Source organism: Xenopus laevis, chromosome 1S (assembly GCF_017654675.1).
Source record: "Xenopus laevis strain J_2021 chromosome 1S, Xenopus_laevis_v10.1, whole genome shotgun sequence".
In the NCBI taxonomy this organism is placed as follows: domain Eukaryota; kingdom Metazoa; phylum Chordata; class Amphibia; order Anura; family Pipidae; genus Xenopus; species Xenopus laevis.
Genome location: NC_054372.1, coordinates 163,663,090 through 163,682,528, shown reverse-complemented (window position 1 = coordinate 163,682,528; position 19,439 = coordinate 163,663,090). Strand labels below are relative to the sequence as shown.

Sequence of the window (19,439 nt, the reverse complement as noted above, 5' to 3'; positions counted from 1 at the left end):
TGGGACTGGTGCAAACTCACCTGTGAGAGGGGGCAGATTTCACTCACAGGAAGTAGGAAGTGAGGTGCCGCAGCTGAGAGAGACTATTGGTGATGTCTGACAAATAGTATGATATGGAGGCACAGAGAGGAAATGTTTGAAATGTGTATTTTGCCACATGCCGGTTTATATACAAATTCAGTATTAGAATAATAATGACACCGTTTTTTTGGATTGCATAAAAAAAGTTTTATTTTCCTTAAACATGTATTTAGTCCTTCTTTGTAGACAATAATTCAGAGCATTTATATACAAACATTTTAGATCAGATCTAACCATAGGTCACTTATTAAAAATCTGTTTCTGTACAAATAAATCAGTGAATCTAATCGGTGTATTATGAAACCATCACTGTTAAACGGGTTTTTCATCAGAACCTTCCATTGTTAAAGTGTCCAGTCAGTCCTAAATCATCTGCACATGTTGTTCTTCACATTCTGGTCTCCTCCAGAGGTCGGCTCATGAAGTTTTGAATAGCTTGGTGAAGGGGTAACCACTTATTGATTGACATTTTCAAAGCCGTAATCCAGCTGGAAAGATACATTAACATGAAGAAAACGATCTCATTTTCAAGTATTACCTTGTTATATAAATTATAACCTTACAGTGCCAGGGAACTGATCACATTAGCTCTACTAAATACCACAGATGCACCATCAGAAGGGCAGGGTATGGGATAAGAATGGGGAACCCGAATAGATGACTCCGGAAGGATCAATGATTCCAGTGTTAAAAATTACGGAAAGCATTTTAGGATATCCTCAGGGGAAATCGCTCTCCTGTGGTCTGCTTTTTTTCTCGTCCATCCTGAAAGGCTTCAGTCACACCTCCATCCTGGGTACTCCGTCCTCCCTACTTAGCCATCAGCTCTTCCGCCTCAGCCTCCCTCCTCAGGCATCAGCTGTCAGCCCCCCCCCCTGGTCCTCAGTACAAACGCTCTCCATCCTCAGCCCTCCCTCCTCAGCCCTCAGTACAAACGCTCTCCATCTTCAGCCCTCCCTCCTAAGCCCTCAGTACAAACGCTCTCCATCTTCAGCCCTCCCTCCTCAGCCCTCAGTACAAACGCTCTCCATCTTCAGCCCTCCCTCCTAAGCCCTCAGTACAAATGCTCTCCATCCTCAGCCCTTTCTCCTCAGCCATCAGCCTGGCTAAGGAGTAGAGGTCTGAGGCAGAAGGGCTGAGAGATGAGGAGGGAGGGCTGAAGATGGAGAGCGTTTGTACTGAGGGCTGAGGAGGGAGGGATGAAGAATGAGTCACGAGGGGGAAGAACGCAACAACAAATGTGGGCAGCAGGGAGGTGTGATTGCAGCCTCTTAGGATCAGTGAATATAATAAAAGGCCAGTCTGTATACTTCTTCGTTAGGAGAGCGCACGCAGGAGCATGTGTTCTCCTGATGATGTCCTAAAATGCTTTCCGTACAAAATGATGACAAATTTTGGGATGAAGCATACAACTTGTATAGCAGACGGCAACACACAGGAGATAGCTCTAAAAGGTATTGCATTTATAGGTGCAGAACTGGAGGTAAAAGTTCTAATAGGATCGGTGCTATGCTGTGTGTGTAGTGGCAATGGCACATGGTTGTTACTGGGTGTGTTTCTATGGGGGCTGTGCCATCTTGTGTGTCTTTTCTGGGTGGTGGCTCTCTCCATGTGCATGGTTGCTGTGCTGAGTATTTTTTTTGTAGGCACTCTGTGCCCTGTGAAGTGGTGCTGTGGTGTTTGCAGTTTAGTAGCACTTTAGAGTATTGAATGAGTCTGCACTTCAGTTGATGTTATAGGGTTTCTGCACCCAGGTGCCCAAAAATGTGTGGTTTTTTTCCACTAAAAATTTGGATTTTATACTAAAAAAAAACACGAATTTGTCGGGTTTTTGGCATTTAAGAGTTTAGTAAATAACCCCTCAAGTGGTTACAGTGGTTACTAAGGAACTTAGTAATAGATCAAGTGTGTTTTGTGAGTAAATACAGGGTGTCACAAAGCAAAGGGCAGAAGGCAAGAAAGAAAATGACAGAGGAGAAGAAAAGAACAGAGAATTGGATCTGAAACAGGGAAAGGAGAGAGAGTAGCGCCTAAATATACCGTTTGTTTTCGGCTGCATTTCCAGCACTCAAATAGAACGCTTTAAATTCTTCTGATGGAGGTCTGAGCTCAATTAGACAGCGGCGGGAATTAAATGACTGCTCAGTTACCGTGTATCCCTGCAGGTAGATACCACCTGTTGTTTAAAAAGAGGGGGTAATTATAAATCCATGTTGTACATTTTCATATCCCTAAGCAAAAACAATGGTTGCACTGGTGACCCTCAATGCCGTTTATAGAGGCTCATGCGCAAACACTCACTGGCACAGCATAAAGCAAAACAGAGAATAATAGTCTGAAGTTGCTTACCATTCACTGATCTTTAGGAATTTAAAGAGAAACCACAATTCCAGCTAATCATAAAAAGGCACATACTAAATGGATTTTAGTTATTGTCAAATTCAGTAAATAAACAGGCACTGAGTAGCTCTCCTTTCATTACAACTCAAATGTGTTTGACCTCACAGGTTCTTTATCAACGTATAAACTTCATTGTATTTCAGTGGAAATCACTAATTAACATCTTTCATGTATTCAATATGAGGTTCCCAGCAGCACTTACACATTTACTTACCTTAAAGCAGTTATCCCCAACCAGTAGCTCGTGAGTAACATGTTGCTCTCCAACCTGTTGGATGTACTGCCAAACAGAGCCTCAATGTAGGTTGACAATCCACATAGGGGCTACTAAATGGCCAATCACAGCCCTTATTTGGCACCCCAAGAACATTTTTTATGCTAGCGTTGCTCCCCGACTCCTTTTACTTCTGAATGTTGCTCACGGGTTCAAAAGGTTGGGGATCCCGGCCTTAAAGGAATAGTTCAGTGTGAAAATAAAAGGTCTGTAAATAGATAGGCTGTGCAAAATAAAAAATGTTTCTAATATAGTTAGTTAGCCAGAAATGTAATGTATAAAGGCTGGAGTGAACAGATGTCTAATAAAACAGCCAGAATCCAACTTCCTGCTTTTCAGCTCTATAACTCTGAGTTAGTCAGCGACTTGAAGGGGGGCCACATGGGACATTTCTGTTCAGTGAGTTTGTAATTGATCCTCAGCATTCAGCTCAGATTCAAAAGCAACAGATATGACCCATGTGGCCTCCCCTCAAGTCTCTGATTGGTCACTGCCTGGTAGCCAGGGTAACCAGCAACTAACTATATTAGAAACATTTTTTATTTTGCACAGCCTATCTATTTACCTAGTTTTTATTTTTACACTGAACAATTCCTTTAAGTAGTTTCTACAGATCTACCTCACCTGGTCTCCTGAGCCTCAGTTCCACATGCCATGAAGCGAATACTCACTGGCAAACACTGTAGCTACCTACTCCCCTCTTAATTATATACAGTCATTCTGGATTCATCCTTGTCTAGAGAATAGGGATGGGTGAATTTTTTCGCCTTGTTTCGCCGTGGAAATGACGCCCATAGACTTGTATGTTGTCGCGAGTCAAAAAAAAAATTTCTTTTGATGCCCATAGACTTGCGTCTGCGACATTTCGCCAGCGGCAAACTTTTGGCGAAACAAAATGGGTCAAAGTCGCACAAGCCTACTAGAGAAGATTGAGTAAGGTGCAATATCATCTACCTATTTAATACCCCTGCACTTAACCGGGGATCAACTCATCTGCCATTTTGTTGGCATTGTTATTTTCTTCTAATTATCATTATTATTATTATTATTGGAATAAGAGTGGAATGAAAACAGAACCAATGCGAGATAGAAAAAGACACATTGAGGGGCTTTATTATGATTGTGCAAGCCTTTTTCTTTGTTACAAAAGCCAGTTTGGGGAAAATGATGAGAATTGAGCTATGAGCTTTTTCTGCAGGAAACCCATTGGGACTAAACAAACACAAATGTTTCCTCCAACCCTAAATGTTTTGCTGACAATTTTGGAACCAAAAGAAGGAAACTGCATAGCTAATACAAATTCACTAATGTATGAACACTATTTCTAATCAGCCTTATAAAACAAATGATTTATGCTTTCAAAGTTGGAAGTTTTGTAACTTTGTTATACATCTTTGCAAGACCAAGACTACTAAGCTTAGGGATCGTCATAAATGATCAAAACAGCACAAGTCAAATCATTTCTGCCATAGAAGCCGATGCAGCAAGACTGATTAATAATCAGAATATACAGACTGCACTGGGTCTGCGCATACAAATCTCTACACGGTCACAGGGAAACAAACCAATTATGATTGTTTCCCTGCAGAGCAGTTAGAGACCGTCTGGAGTTTCTTATCCTCAGCAGTCAGAGCAAGTAAAACAAAGGGGGAATTTCGATGCACACAATCAGGTTTATTATAAAAACAGTACACATATTTTAAACAAAGTATAATGTAGATAGATTTCTTTTTCATTAAAGAAAGTAAAAAGGGGTTTTTATTTTTTTGCAACCCCTTTAAGGTATGAAGATCCAAATTACAGAAAGACCCGTTATCCGGAAAGCTCCAGGTCCCAAGCATTCTGGATAACAAGTCCCATACATGTATGAGTTAAATGGACAAATAAGGAGCACTGTCTAGTCCTTTTGAATGCCTTTTAAACGTTAAAGGGATGAAATAGAAGCCCAATACGGGATAAGAGGTAATTCTGGACGTACCTAGGGCACTGGTCGATCGAATGCTAGAATAGAAATACAAGCAGCCATCTTTCAGAATACAGTAGTGCTGCATCCACACGTCTTTCATTCTGTCCAGCTGGTGCAGGAGACCCAGGCACTCTGGGGTTTTGATGGCGAGGGGAGGCAGGCTGAGGTTGTGCATTGTAACATCTACCCACACGTGGTTCTGTCAGACACAAACATAAGGCAATATTATTGCAATTAATAATATATATTATATTTATAATCTATAATAATAATATATAATCTTGTCTATATTTATTTAGTTTCATTTTGACCAGGACACTATGTGAAAGGAGTTCATTCTCCCTGTGTACATGTGGTGGTATTATTATCATTATTATTATTATTATTATTATTATTATTATTATAATAAGTATATTGATATATTGGGGTCTTGTGTTTGTATCCCCGGGTGCTGTGAGGTTCTGCAGGAGATGTGCCGTATAAATAATAACAATAATGCAATCTCCAATGTGTTACTAAAAATGGAAAAAAAAAACCTTGAAACCTGAAAAAAAAATATCTTAAAACTGTACCTGAGTAAGAGGATGAACTGCTTTATCCATTGCCTCAAGCCACCTAAACACAAAGAGATGGAGGAAACCTTAATTAGCATGATCTGTTATTTAGCCATATTTTGGCAAAAGTGAGTTGTTTAAGGACATAATTCAAAGTGTATTTTAATTAGAAACTAGAACAGTGATATCTTTACTGATTTAAACTTGGGTAACTATAGGATATGGTTACAAGGCAGAGAAATTAGGGGGCAAATTCACTAACCCCCTAAAATTCACCAGGACAACACGAATTCACTAAAATGCGAAGTTGCGTCCAGGGCGCCGAACAATGGCGACATTTTCACCAGTGTTAATTCGGCAAGCAAAGTAAAGTTGCTCTGGCGTTGGCTAATTTGCATATGGCGGGAATTTAAAGTTGAATGGACATATATGTTGCAGCAAATACATTACACTACACAAGTCCAGGGAACCTTAATAAAATAGAGTTGTTATATTGCCCTACACATGAGCCCACTGTATAGTTTATGTGCCATATGTTAGGAAGTGTAGGGGGGAAGCTGGTTACCCCAAAAAAAATGTAAGCTCTTTTGCAGCCTATCACCCTGAAAAACTGAAAAGTCGCCAGCGTTTTTTGGGACATAGAAAAATTTTCAACTAAGAATTGAAGAAGCCCTATATATTCCATTGCACTTCTCCTGGTCTGAGGTGGTGAAGGCAAGTCTGGCGCAAGAAGTAATGTTCAGTCAAATCTGCATCTTAGTGAATTCACGTAGTTACGTCCATTCGCCAGAGTGAAAATTCGCCAGGCGTTAGAGTGCAAAGTAGCGTTACAGTCTATCTCCTTCACTAGCGAATTTACACCAGCGACTGTAAAACGGCGAAGTACCGAAATGACGTAACGCTGACGAATTTTCACCAACTTTAGTCACTTCCCCTTTAGTGAATTTGCCCCTTGGAGTGGTATTTAGAGAATGTGCACTGAGAGGCTAAATCAATGAAATGGCCAAAAGTGTGTGGACACCTGCCCGTCCAACATCTCGCATGGCTGAATTCTAAACTTCACTTTAATACGTAATAAAAGGTATAAAGTTTGTACAGGTCCAGTAAACCATTGCAACCAATAAGATGTTTGCGTTTAAACAGGTGATGCTACCTGCTCATTGTCTGCTACAGGTGACTAAACCTGTAACAAACTTTGCACCTTTATTGCATAACCCCCTAAGGGTATTAAAATAAATAAGTATGCATTTTCAGCAATCTGGTTGCTACGGTCCAAATTACCCTAGCAACCATGCATTGATTTGTATAAGAGACTGGAATATGAATAGGGGAGGCTGGGTAGAAAGCAGCATTAATTCATTGCATTAATGTGGAAAGGTAAGTCTGGTGCAGTTGGGTAGAAACTGGTGTAGCTAGTAAAATGATGTAGGGGAAATAAGTTCCAGAATCTTGCCACTTTCTCTATGTCAGTTTCAGTACTAGATTTGCACTGTACACTTTTGCATAACTCTAGCATACCCACTATACGGCATATAAATACATATTCAATGTTATGCTGATAATGACACTAATTTAACATAATATGAAATGGAGGCTGCTGTGAGTACTCCCACATTGTAGCACATTGAAGCACCTTTTCATCTCTTGGTTTGAGGTTGCACAAAAGTAAAAGATGCGATTTCCAGACTGTGGGGCACATTTAAACACAAATGGTTTTCCCAGACTGCTATCCATGCCAATTTCTGAGCCTTCCAGCTTAGTCACCTCAAGAGGCCGACATTTTCCTTCATCCTGGGGCAAAAAGACAAAGAAGATCAGCTTCAGTTATCCACCCACAGCTAAGTACTGGACTATAATCCATGCCCATGAGTATATAACTGTGTCTACTCAGCATCAGTATCATCGGTATAATGGTCGGTATAATGGTCGGTATCATCGGTATAATGCGCGGTTTCATGGTCGGTATCATTGGTATAATGGTCGGTATCATCTGTATAATGGTCGTATCATTGGTATAATGGTCGGTATAATGGTCAGTATCATGGTCAGTATCATCGGTATAATGGTCGGTATCATGGTCATTATCATGGTCAGTATCATGGTCGGTATCATCTGTATAATGGTCAGTTTCATCGGTATAATGCTCAGAATCATCGGTATAAAGGTCAGTATAAAGGTCAGTATCATCAGTATAATGGTCAGTATAATGGTTAGTATCATCAGTATAATGGTCATGCCCGGATTTCCCTCTTTGGCCTGATACAACACAAATCCGGCCTGTTAATGGTGCTTTACACATTTACAGTATTAGGAAAGTGCACTCATCACTATAGGACTCACATATGGATCACAGTTACTTAAAGAAGAACCAAACCCTTTTTATTAAAATCCCCTAGCCCCCTACCCTACGTAGACCCCCTCCCTCCTCCCCCAGTCTAGGTGTTACCCTGGGTAAATACCCCTAACGCTTTACTTACCCCTCCTTGCAGATTCAGGGCATCGGAGTTCACGGGTGCCATCTTCTTCTCTTCGGTAATCTTCAGGTATTCTTCCGGTGCTTCAGCAATTTCCGCAGCTTTCAGCCCATGCGCAGTTGTTCGGGAACGGAAGATTGCGCCAACTGTGCATGCGCTGATACACCGCTCCAGTGGCATAACTAGATGTTACTGGGCCCCACAGCAAATTCATTTTATGGCCCCCAACATAACCACATGTTGCCCTTTTTTACCAATATATATTGAAATTGCTCATTAATTAGGGCCTCATGGGGCCCCTATACCTCCTGGGCCCCCCTGCAGCCGCAGGGTCTGCTTCCTCTGTAGTAACGCCCCTGCACCGCTCTCTTCCCGAAGAGAAGAAGATGGCGACCGTGAACTCTGATGCGCTGAATCTGCAACGAGGGGTAAGTAAAGAGTTAGGGGCTTTTACCCAGGCTAATAGCTGGGCTGGGGGGGGGGAAGCAGGGAGGGGAGTCTATGTAGGGTAGGGGATTTTAATAAAAAGGGTTTGGTTCTCCTAAAGTGTATCCAGTTGAAAATTGATGGCATTCATTCAAGTTACATGCGTCTAAAGTCGCTCATCCAGCCTCTTGTTCTGAATCACACAAAAGTGCATCCATATAGCACCCTGCGTCAATATGCACAGACAGCATATTAAAGGGGTTGTTTGCCTTTAAATTAAAGGGATCCTGTCATCGGAAAACATGTTTTTTTTCAAAACACATCAGTTAATAGTGCTACTCCAGCAGAATTCTGCACTGAAATCCATTTCTCAAAAGAGCAAACAGATTTTTGTATATTCAGTTTTCAAATCTGACATGGGGCTACACATTTTGTCAATTTCCCAGCTGCCCCAGGTCATGTGACTTGTGCCTGCACTTTAGGAGAGAAATGCTTTCTGGCAGGCTGCTGTTTTTCCTTCTTAATGTAACAATGTGTCTCAGTGGGACATGGGTTTTTACTATTGAGTGTTGTTCTTAGATCTACCAGGCAGCTGTTATCTTGTGTTAGGGAGCTGTTATCTGATTACCTTTCCATTGTTCTTTTGTTTGGCTGCTGGAGGGGGGAAAGGGAGGGGGTGATGTCACTCCAACTTGCAGTACAGCAGTAAAGAGTGATTGAAGTTTATCAGAGCACAAGTCACATGACTTGGGGCAGCTGGGAAATTGACAATATGTCTAGCCCTATGTCAGATTTCAAAATTGAATATAAAAAAATCTGTTTGCTCTTTTGAGAAATGGATTTCAGTGCAGAATTCTGCTGGAACAGCACTATTAACAGATTCATTTTGAAAAAATATTTTTTTCCCATGACAGTATCCCTTTAACTTTAACAGGCACATTTATTAAAGGTTGAATTTCGAAATTCATGTGAGTTTTTTTAAACTCCTTTAAATTCGAATATACTCGAAATTTAACAGGGGGGCTATTTAATAAAAAAAAACGAATAGACTAAAACTTGCATGAATTTTACTGACACGAAAACTCGAATCGAATTCGACTAAACTTGGTTCGAGTTTTTTCTCCGAAATTGGAATTCAAATTTTCAATTCATCCCTCAATAAATCTGCCCCTCAGTATGATGTAAAGAAAGTTATACTTGGAAAAGCTGCAATTTTTTTTATTATTAGCAGCTCTCCAGTTTGCAATTTTGGCAGCTATCGGGTTGCTAGGGTCCAATTTAATCTAGCAACCAGACAGTAGCTTGAAAGAAAGACAGGAATATGAAAAGATGTGTGCCTAAATAGAAAGATAAGGAATACAAAGTAACAATAACAATACATATTTAGGGCTAGTCCACACGGGGAGATAGCGACGCGTTTGCGGTCGCGGCGACAAAGCGCCGCGACAGTCGCCGCGACCGGCACAGGCGACAGTTTTGTATGGGCGCCTATGTAAAAACGCCTGTGCTAACCACACGAGGCGATGCGCTTTTCAACAGTCGCCTGAAAAAGCCTGGCGAGGCATTTTCAGGCGACTGTTGAAAAGCGCATCGCCTCGTGTGGTTAGCACAGGCGTTTTTACATAGGCGCCCATACAAAACTGTCGCCTGCGCCGGTCGCGGCGACTGTCGCGGCGCTTTGTCGCCGCGACCGCAAACGCGTCGCTATCTCCCCGTGTGGACTAGCCCTTAGCCTGACAGAGCAATAGGTTATTGGTTATAAGTCAGATAAATAATTTTAAAAAAACTATACAAAATAAGAAAAAGACCAATTGAAAAGTTGCTAGGAATAGGCCATTCTATAACAAACTAAAAGTTAACCTGAAGGTGAACCAGAGACCTGGAATCTACAACATCAGACATTTTCGCCTGGGTAAATATCATGACGATTTACACTTTGCACTTTACACACTGCACATGTGGTTGTAAATGACCCATTCAATTAATTAATTTTAGTAAAGGAAGAAAGATGGAAGAAATATATGAATTATTAAAATGTATTTTTCAAACACAATTTTAAAATATTAATGATCATATAATTAATGCAGGACAGTTAATATGCAGCTAGACATTACTGCACACGTTTGAAGAAGAACAGGAAAGTGTTTCCTATAGAGAAGACTGAGCTCATTCTCTAGTGAGACGCGCCACCTAGTGGATATATCTAGCAACCCTGTTATTGAAAGGGATATTTTCAAAATGATATTATTTGTTAAAGGAATGTACGGGGACTACTCTAGACTTACATAATTAAGCATTTCAATTCCAAAGCTAATGGCTAAAATACGATTTGTATATCTAAGTGCTACATTTCTTAGATGCAATTTTGCTTGTTGACACTCATTTGTATTTATTATTACAGGTATGGGATCTGTTATCCGGAAAGCTCTGAATATCAGAAAGGCCATCTCGCATAGACTCCATTTTAGCCAATTAATCCAAATTTGTACAAATGATTTCCTTTTTCTCTGCAATAATAAAACAATACCTTGTGCTTGATCCAAACTAAGATATAATTAATACTTATTGGAAGCAAAACAGTCTATTGGGTTTTTTAATGTTTCAATGATTTTCTAGTAAATATAAGGCATGGAGATCCAAATAACAAAGATCCATTATCTGGAAAACCCCAGGTCCCAAGCATTCTGGAGAAGAGTTCCCATACCTGTATTATTATTAACATTTTCTTTTTAGAGCGCCAGCATATTTTGTATCCCACCTTTTTTCGCTTATAGTACTGTAGGCTGCCATCGTGTTTCAGAACAAACCATCGCTTCCTCCAGCCTTTCAACAGGCCTGAGTGAGTTCTCTTATGTAGATATCCCCGACATGATGGCCTCGGGGTGGTGGGAAAGCGACTGATATCGGATCCAACCACAAGAGTCAACAGATCAGGTCCTGCAATATAAAAATTCTAAATTATTACAAAATACATTAAAGGGATACTGTCCAACAAACAGATATACTGTTTCCATTTAGTTAGAAAACCAACTGAAACAACAAGTGTGACACTTACTTACAGGAGTCAAGTCATCGGATTGCTACCAAGCTGAGGGGCAAGACTATTTAATTATGGGGTCTGTCATATATCTAGGCAGTCCTTTAGCCTACCCTATAACCGGGCTGGTAGGGACAACGGCCGTTCAAGACTTTTTTCTCTTTTTTTTTGACTAGTTTGAGTTCTGGGTTTGAAGGGGCATGCACCTCAATAATGACCACTTCCAGGTCTTTTGTTATGGGATCTAGACCCCCCTCAAGTTTGGAGGGTGGGAAGGGAGGGAACCGGGGGGGATGTTACAATTTTTACTTAATTTTACATATTTTGTAAAACTTTTACATTGTGTGTTATGTTAACTTTTATCCTCTTTCCTATTGCAGTCACACTGGTCACCAGTATTGTACAGGTACTGAGGTCTCATTCGTTCACATATGTAACTCTCCATTATCATGGCTACTTGTAATATAATCTCTTGGAACATCAGGGGGTTAAACTCCAAATTTAAGAGAAGCCTTATGCATAATTATATTAAGAAACACGCACCCTCCATCCTTTTATTGCAAGAAACACACCTAACAGGACAAAAAGTCCTTTCTCTGAAACGTCCATGGGTAGGATGGTCATACCACTCCACATTCTCCAGTCATGCCCGGGGAGTAACTATATTAATAAAAAAAGTACCATATTCTTGCTGACCCAAATAATTATGGACCATTACGGCCAATACATTATTCTCTATTGTACCCTGTATAACAAACCTTTAATCATAGTTAACCTATATATTTCGCCACCCTATTCTGGAACAGTTTTAGATCTTGTTAATAACAAACTAGCAACTTTGCCACCAGCCCCAGTATGTATACTAGGAGACTTCAACTGCACCATGGACCTCCAAATTGACCCTCTTAATGCACAAGGTACATCTCCCACTAAATTAGCTCAATGGGCAGAAGCACTTCAACTGGTTGACACTTGGAGATGGAAACACCCAGGGCTTAGAGAATACTCCTGCCATTCTACCACACACCAATCTTTCTCAAGGATAGACTTAGCATTGGTATCCTCAGATATTCTCCCATACATTGACAAAGTGCAATTTCTACCACTCATACTTTCTGATCATTCCCCACTTTTACTCTCCCTAAGATGGTCGACTTCAACGACCTTGAGATTGTGGAGACTCAGTCCTCTCTGGTTGGCCAACGACCTAGTACAGACGGCCAATACTGAAGGCTACTATAATTATTGGGTCCTAAATGTAAACTCAGCCTCCCAGGCTATTCTCTGGGATGCCTCTAAGGCGGTTATGTGGGGTACGCTAACAGGAGCAATAACACAAGCCCGCCGACAAGCCAGAGAAACCATAGAACAGGCAGAGGCAGAAGCCTACCAAGCTGAAACTGACTACACCACTAACCCTACACCAGAGACTTACTCAATTCTACTAGAGAAACATAATGCCTTAGAACGACATAATACCCTGTTGACCAAAAAAGTCCTTCTCTACCAATCACAGAGATACTTTGAGCAGGGAGATAAGAACGGACGACTATTAGCATACTTTGCAATATTACATCTAAAAAAATACACTTGCTGGTTCAGGAATGAAATTTTATATAGTAGAATGATAATAATTCTTTCTGATGCATTGGTCTGTGGCAAACTGTCAGAAAATGCCATTGCATTGGTGTCACTGCAGATTGACGGGGAGAAAACAATTGAATTGCACAACTGTCAGAAATTGCCTTCTCCTGCATTTTCCACCACATACATTATTTAAGCTCAGACGACAAGACATCATATATAAAATAATATGTGGCATGAAGTAACCAGAACTGCATGAAAATCAGTTATCAAGTGTGACTTATTTATGTTGCACGCAAGTCAGGTGATCAGTCGTTTCACGGTTGACATCAATAGTCAAGTTGTTGAACAACTTTTTATTTACATTTGCACACGTGAAAAAACCAGGCGAGTTCTACACTTTGCACAATGTACAGCCATGTATTATTCTACTTTCACTCTTTAGAACTGTTAGAAATTTTATGGAGCGAGTTAAACATGGAATGAAATTTGGCATTTGTTTGTGGTGGAATGGGCATGACAGATCCAAAATGTCAGCAACTCAATTCCCGTGCCACAATTTTCATTTGACAGATTGTACACATTACTTTTTAACCTTCTGACTTCAACCACTGGGCCAAGTTATCTCATAATATGGCATTTTCCACAAAAACATTTTATTTTTAAGACTTAACCTTTTCTTGTTTGAGGGTGAAGCAACAGGCAGTGGGATAATTAGATGTTAGATAATTCATTTAGGGTCTCAAGATACTGGTAAATTGACTATTTCTACTATGAAATTCAAATTGCTCTTTAATAAGCCCTCTACACTCATGGGCCCCTCTGCAACTGAAGGATCTGCTTCATCTGTCTCTGAGAACAGGCCTATAATATATATATATATATTTGTTTTTGTTGCTGGTTTGTTATAGGCAGTAAATCCATTAGTATTTATACTTTTTATAGGGTAATTTGTGGAACACCATTGTATATATGTAACACCATTGAGTGGCCCTAGAATTTTATGACACAGTGACCCCTGCATTGACCTCAGCAGTATGAGACACAGTGGCCCCAGCAATTCCATGCAAAAAACAGTGACCACAGAGCTCATCAATATATGCGCAAGGAAATGGTACTCGGGGAGTGGGGGTGGAGAGGGGTTACAGCTGGAATGGGGTGGCCGGGGGGGGGGGTTGCTGCTGACCCCGGGCCCCCCAGTCTGACGCAGCTTGGCTGGAGGGGAGCTGACAAACAATACAATGCCTGAATATTACAAGTATATACTGTAGGGAAAGAATTATTGGGGGCATTTATTATTGCAGGCATTTTATTTTGTGTATATAAATATATGTATATACTTTTTATAATGTCATGCAATTTTTTTTTCTTAACGTTTAAATGTTGATTATTTGTATATAATATACAAAAGCTATGAATATCTTGTAAATTATATCCTTATAAACGGTGAGTTCTGATGTCATCAGTTATAAATGGTGAGTTCTGATGTCATTCCAGTCACATGACTCACTGAAGTTTGTGTATTATAATAAATAAAGTACCCCCAGTTGTAAAATATGAGGATATTAGAAGTTACCTCAGAGTTCCATGACCTGTATAAAAACACTCGGCCTTCTGCCTCGTGTTTTTATATGGTCATGAAACTCCTCGGTAACTTATAATATCCTTATATTTTACAAGAGGGGGTACTTTATTAACTATTTATATGTTGAGGGCAGCACTATCTCCTGTTTGTGCAGCTCTTATTCCAATATGTGCCCATATTTAAAGGGGTAGTTCACCTTTGAATTAACTTAAAGTAGTGGATAATAGTCTGAGACAATTTGCAATTTGGTTTAAAGTATTTGCAGTTTTTAAATTATTTAGCTTTTTGTTCAGCAGCTCTCGAGTTTGCAATTTCAGCCGCTATCTGATTGCTAGGGTCCAAATTACTCTAGCAAAGAAGCAGCGGTTTCAATGCTGAAATATGAATAGGAGAGGGGCTATATAGAAAGATAAGTAAAAAAAAATGACAATAACAGAATTGTAGCCTTGCAGAGCAATAGATTATGGGATGCCAGGGTCAGTGACCCCCATTTTAAAGCTGGAAAAGTCAGAAAAAGAATTACATGGGACATATTCTGCGCTGGCATTTTTCAACCAGTAAACCCCCTTGGAGGAGGTTGTCAGTATTAATGGAAGCAGTGGAAAGTGGACTTCCATTTTTTGAGCATTTCCCACATTTTAGTGTAGTTGGTCTAAAATCCATTTCCATCAAACCTAATGACTCTTTCTCTCTACCAACATGTCTCATGATATCACTGACAGTTCTCTTAGCAGCAGCTCATTGTAGCTCAGTGATAGCCAATAAAGTTACCAGGTGTTCTTGAACTACAACATCCAGGTCTTGCAGTGACATGTTGGGAGCTGTAGAACATCCATATGGTGAAACTCACTCATAACTTAAACATTTACTGATTCCTATATTTGCTTTCTACAATGCACAAAATGCACACAATGGAATATAAGAAAGGGGGGATCGGGTGCAATCGATCTCTCTCTCTCTCTCCAAGAGCTGTCCCTTGTACGGGGAGGCGTTTGGAGTGCAAAGGTAGGAATCAAGAACATTGCCAGCCTTACCATGATTAATGTCGAAAGTAAAGAACTGATGTATATTTCCTATTTTTGGACCATACATGGGGGAGACTCGTTTTGAAAGCACAGCCAGCACTGTTCTGTAGCTGCAGCTTTTCTCTGATGAAAAAAATGAATGGAATATTAACAATGCTATCCTGTTACTTACTCTTCACATCTGTGTTTAGTGTGGGAAATGTGGGATTCACCTATAAGGAGTGGATATGATATATATATATATATATATATATATATATATATATATATATATATATATATATATATATATATATATATATATATATATATATAGATTTGTTTTTTAAGGATTTAGTTTACCCTGTCCTTGTTAAAGATATTTCATATATTATGTGTTTTTTGTGTATAAATGTTCCAGCACTTATCACATTAGGTCAGGGTCGGACTGGGCTACTGACCTAAACCAACTGGATGCTGCACCCTTACCTTCCAGATCGTGGCCACAACAAGATAAATCAATATAAATAATAATAATAAATTATTAGGGGAGTGCCAAGGGGAGTAGTGGCTGGGGGCCCAGACGAGGAGGGGAGTTACAGGCAACTGCCAGGTTAAACGGGACATTATAAGGTATGACACAAACAATGAAAACTGAGTGACATAGGAGGGAGTAGAAATACATTGTACAATTGTATATATATCTATAGACTCCAGGCATTTACACAGGAAACGGAGTGCACCTTTGGGACTTGTTTGTATATATAAATATATATAAATATATTGCAATATATGGACAAACAATCCCTGTTTTGTTTAAAGGGTAAGGCATTTTTTAGTAGCAGTATGCACAAAATGTCGCTGTCTTAAATATATTGATAATGGGTTGAGTGCAGAGGACTCTTGTATTTGACTATATGTATTTTGTGGTCACAGCCTCATTGCACCCCCGCCTAATGGTTTTAAAAAATAGTGGTGAGCACAACTTTCCCTTGTTTGTTATAGTTTATACAGGAGCAGTGACCAGCTCCATGTTGTAGCTCCCACCCTTCCCAGCTATAGTCAGGTGATCCCACTGGTGTCTAATAAAAGGGCAGCCAAGTATGGAGGTTTACTTTGAAAGCAGCAAGTTAAGTTGCAGGTAATACCTAGTCCCTTTGTAAAATGTATAATGAAGCAATAGAATTCTTAATGAATCAGATAAAATTGAGCATAGGACTGGCCAGATATGGGATGACTTTGACGTAGTTGGCCAGCTTAAATATATTGCAATATATGGACAAACAATCCCTGTTTTGTTTAAAGGGTAAGGCATTTTTTAGTAGCAGTATGCACAAAATGTCGCTGTCTTAAATATATTGATAATGGGTTGAGTGCAGAGGACTCTTGTATTTGACTATATGTATTTTGTGGTCACAGCCTCATTGCACCCCCGCCTAATGGTTTTAAAAAATAGTGGTGAGCACAACTTTCCCTTGTTTGTTATAGTTTATACAGGAGCAGTGACCAGCTCCATGTTGTAGCTCCCACCCTTCCCAGCTATAGTCAGGTGATCCCACTGGTGTCTAATAAAAGGGCAGCCAAGTATGGAGGTTTACTTTGAAAGCAGCAAGTTAAGTTGCAGGTAATACCTAGTCCCTTTGTAAAATGTATAATGAAGCAATAGAATTCTTAATGAATCAGATAAAATTGAGCATAGGACTGGCCAGATATGGGATGACTTTGACGTAGTTGGCCAGCTTAAATATATTGCAATATATGGACAAACAATCCCTGTTTTGTTTAAAGGGTAAGGCATTTTTTAGTAGCAGTATGCACAAAATGTCGCTGTCTTAAATATATTGATAATGGGTTGAGTGCAGAGGACTCTTGTATTTGACTATATGTATTTTGTGGTCACAGCCTCATTGCACCCCCGCCTAATGGTTTTAAAAAATAGTGGTGAGCACAACTTTCCCTTGTTTGTTATAGTTTATACAGGAGCAGTGACCAGCTCCATGTTGTAGCTCCCACCCTTCCCAGCTATAGTCAGGTGATCCCACTGGTGTCTAATAAAAGGGCAGCCAAGTATGGAGGTTTACTTTGAAAGCAGCAAGTTAAGTTGCAGGTAATACCTAGTCCCTTTGTAAAATGTATAATGAAGCAATAGAATTCTTAATGAATCAGATAAAATTGAGCATAGGACTGGCCAGATATGGGATGACTTTGACGTAGTTGGCCAGCTTAAATATATTGCAATATATGGACAAACAATCCCTGTTTTGTTTAAAGGGTAAGGCATTTTTTAGTAGCAGTATGCACAAAATGTCGCTGTCTTAAATATATTGATAATGGGTTGAGTGCAGAGGACTCTTGTATTTGACTATATGTATTTTGTGGTCACAGCCTCATTGCACCCCCGCCTAATGGTTTTAAAAAATAGTGGTGAGCACAACTTTCCCTTGTGTGTTTTATATATATATATATATATATATATATATATATATATATATATATATATATATATATATATAAACATATATACACACACATACATTTATATATATATATATATATATATATATATATATATATATATATATATATATATATAAATAAAAACAGAATTGTAATTTCAAAGAAAAAAAAAGGGGTTGTTTACCTTTAAATGAACTCTAAAAGTATCATGATATAGGGAGTGATATTCTGAGACAATCTGCAGTTTCTTTTCATTTTTTACAATTTTTGGTTTTTGAGTTATTTAGCTTTTTATTCTCTAGTATTTCAGTAGTCTAGTTGCTATGGTCAAATTACCCTAGCTACCAAGCACTGATTTGAATAAGAGACTGGAATATGAATAGGAGAGGCCTGGAAAGAAAGACGAGTAATAAAAAGTAGCAATAACAATACATGTGTAGCTTTACAGAACATTTGTTTTTTTTTAGATGGGGTCAGTTTGAAAGCTGGAAAGAGTCAGAAGAAGAAGAAGGCTAATAATCCAAAAACCATAAAAAAGAAAAAATGAAAGCCAACCGAAAAGTTATTAAAAATAAACTCAGAGATGAACACCCCTTGGAATTGAATGCATCTTTACACATCCAGCCTTTGCATCCAGTCACTCCAGCTTTTATATATTACATTTTTTGCTAACTAACTATATTAGAAACATTTTTTATTTTGCACGGGCTATTTACCCAGTTTTTTATTTTTATACTGAACTGCTTCTTTAAGGTGTGCTGGGGACGCACCGCACTCGTGAGGGAGGGGGTGCACAGGCAGGCTCTAGGACCATGGGGCACCTGTGAAGGAAGTCCGGGCCTGTAAATATGGCTTCCTATGTGTGTACAGAGCCCTTGATCTACACAAAGTCCGTATTCGTTTACATTTGTTTGTAAAGTTAGGGGTTGATTTAGCATTCATGATTAGAGGGCAGTGGAGACTCACCTTGCCGTGCTAGGCATGCGGCTTCAGAATGTGGAATACTTGTAACATCAGTTCCATTAACAGCCATTACAATGTCACCAACCTGCAGCCCTGCCTCTTCAGCCGCACCATCTAACATGAAACAAGATAACATTAGATTTCATTGGGTACAAAGAAGTAAAAAAGTACCTTATACTCAATGGTAAAAATAAGTTACCTCAAATCCATATTAATAACAAAACAATCCTGTTTTTTTTTCTACTGTTTCCATGTTATTTAGTAGCTTTAAAGGAGAAGGAAAGGCTAAAACTAAGTAAGCCTTATCAGAAAAGTCCACCTAAATATACCGGTAAACCCTCAAAGTAATGCTGCTCTGAGTCCTCTGTCAAAAGAAACACAGCATTTCTTTCCTTCTATTGTGTACACATGGGCTTCTGTATCAGACTTCCTGTTTTCAGCATAAACCTCCTTGCCCTGGGCAAGAGCATGCTCAGTTTGCTCCTCTTCCCCCCTCCTTCTCTGATGTAATCTGAGCCCAGAGCTATAAGTGAGCAGGGAGAGACTCAGGCAGGAAGTGATGTCACACCAAGTGGATATCGGGACAGGTATAGTTTAGCAACATGCCAATGCTTATAATCTAAGAATCCTCGTT

At 39.5% G+C, this 19,439-nt stretch overlaps 1 protein-coding gene across 2 annotated transcripts in view; it reads right to left on the bottom strand.

The window, feature by feature from the left end:
• Positions 1–297: 297 nt before the first annotated feature.
• Positions 298–19,439, bottom strand: part of LOC121399505 — a 34,391-nt gene continuing 15,249 nt past the window's right edge. Inside the window, exons 5-12 of one of the 2 annotated variants that reach the window (XM_041580449.1) lie at positions 18,809–18,919; positions 15,416–15,529; positions 10,934–11,112; positions 6,909–7,066; positions 5,294–5,336; positions 4,734–4,920; positions 2,122–2,257; positions 298–569 (exon numbers count right to left, since the gene is read on the bottom strand). In XM_041580449.1, the coding sequence (XP_041436383.1) occupies positions 470–569; positions 2,122–2,257; positions 4,734–4,920; positions 5,294–5,336; positions 6,909–7,066; positions 10,934–11,112; positions 15,416–15,529; positions 18,809–18,919 (1,028 nt within the window). In that variant the 3' untranslated portion in view covers positions 298–469. The remainder of the gene's footprint in view (positions 570–2,121; positions 2,258–4,733; positions 4,921–5,293; positions 5,337–6,908; positions 7,067–10,933; positions 11,113–15,415; positions 15,530–18,808; positions 18,920–19,439) is intronic. The other variant, XM_041580450.1, reaches the window with a different exon arrangement.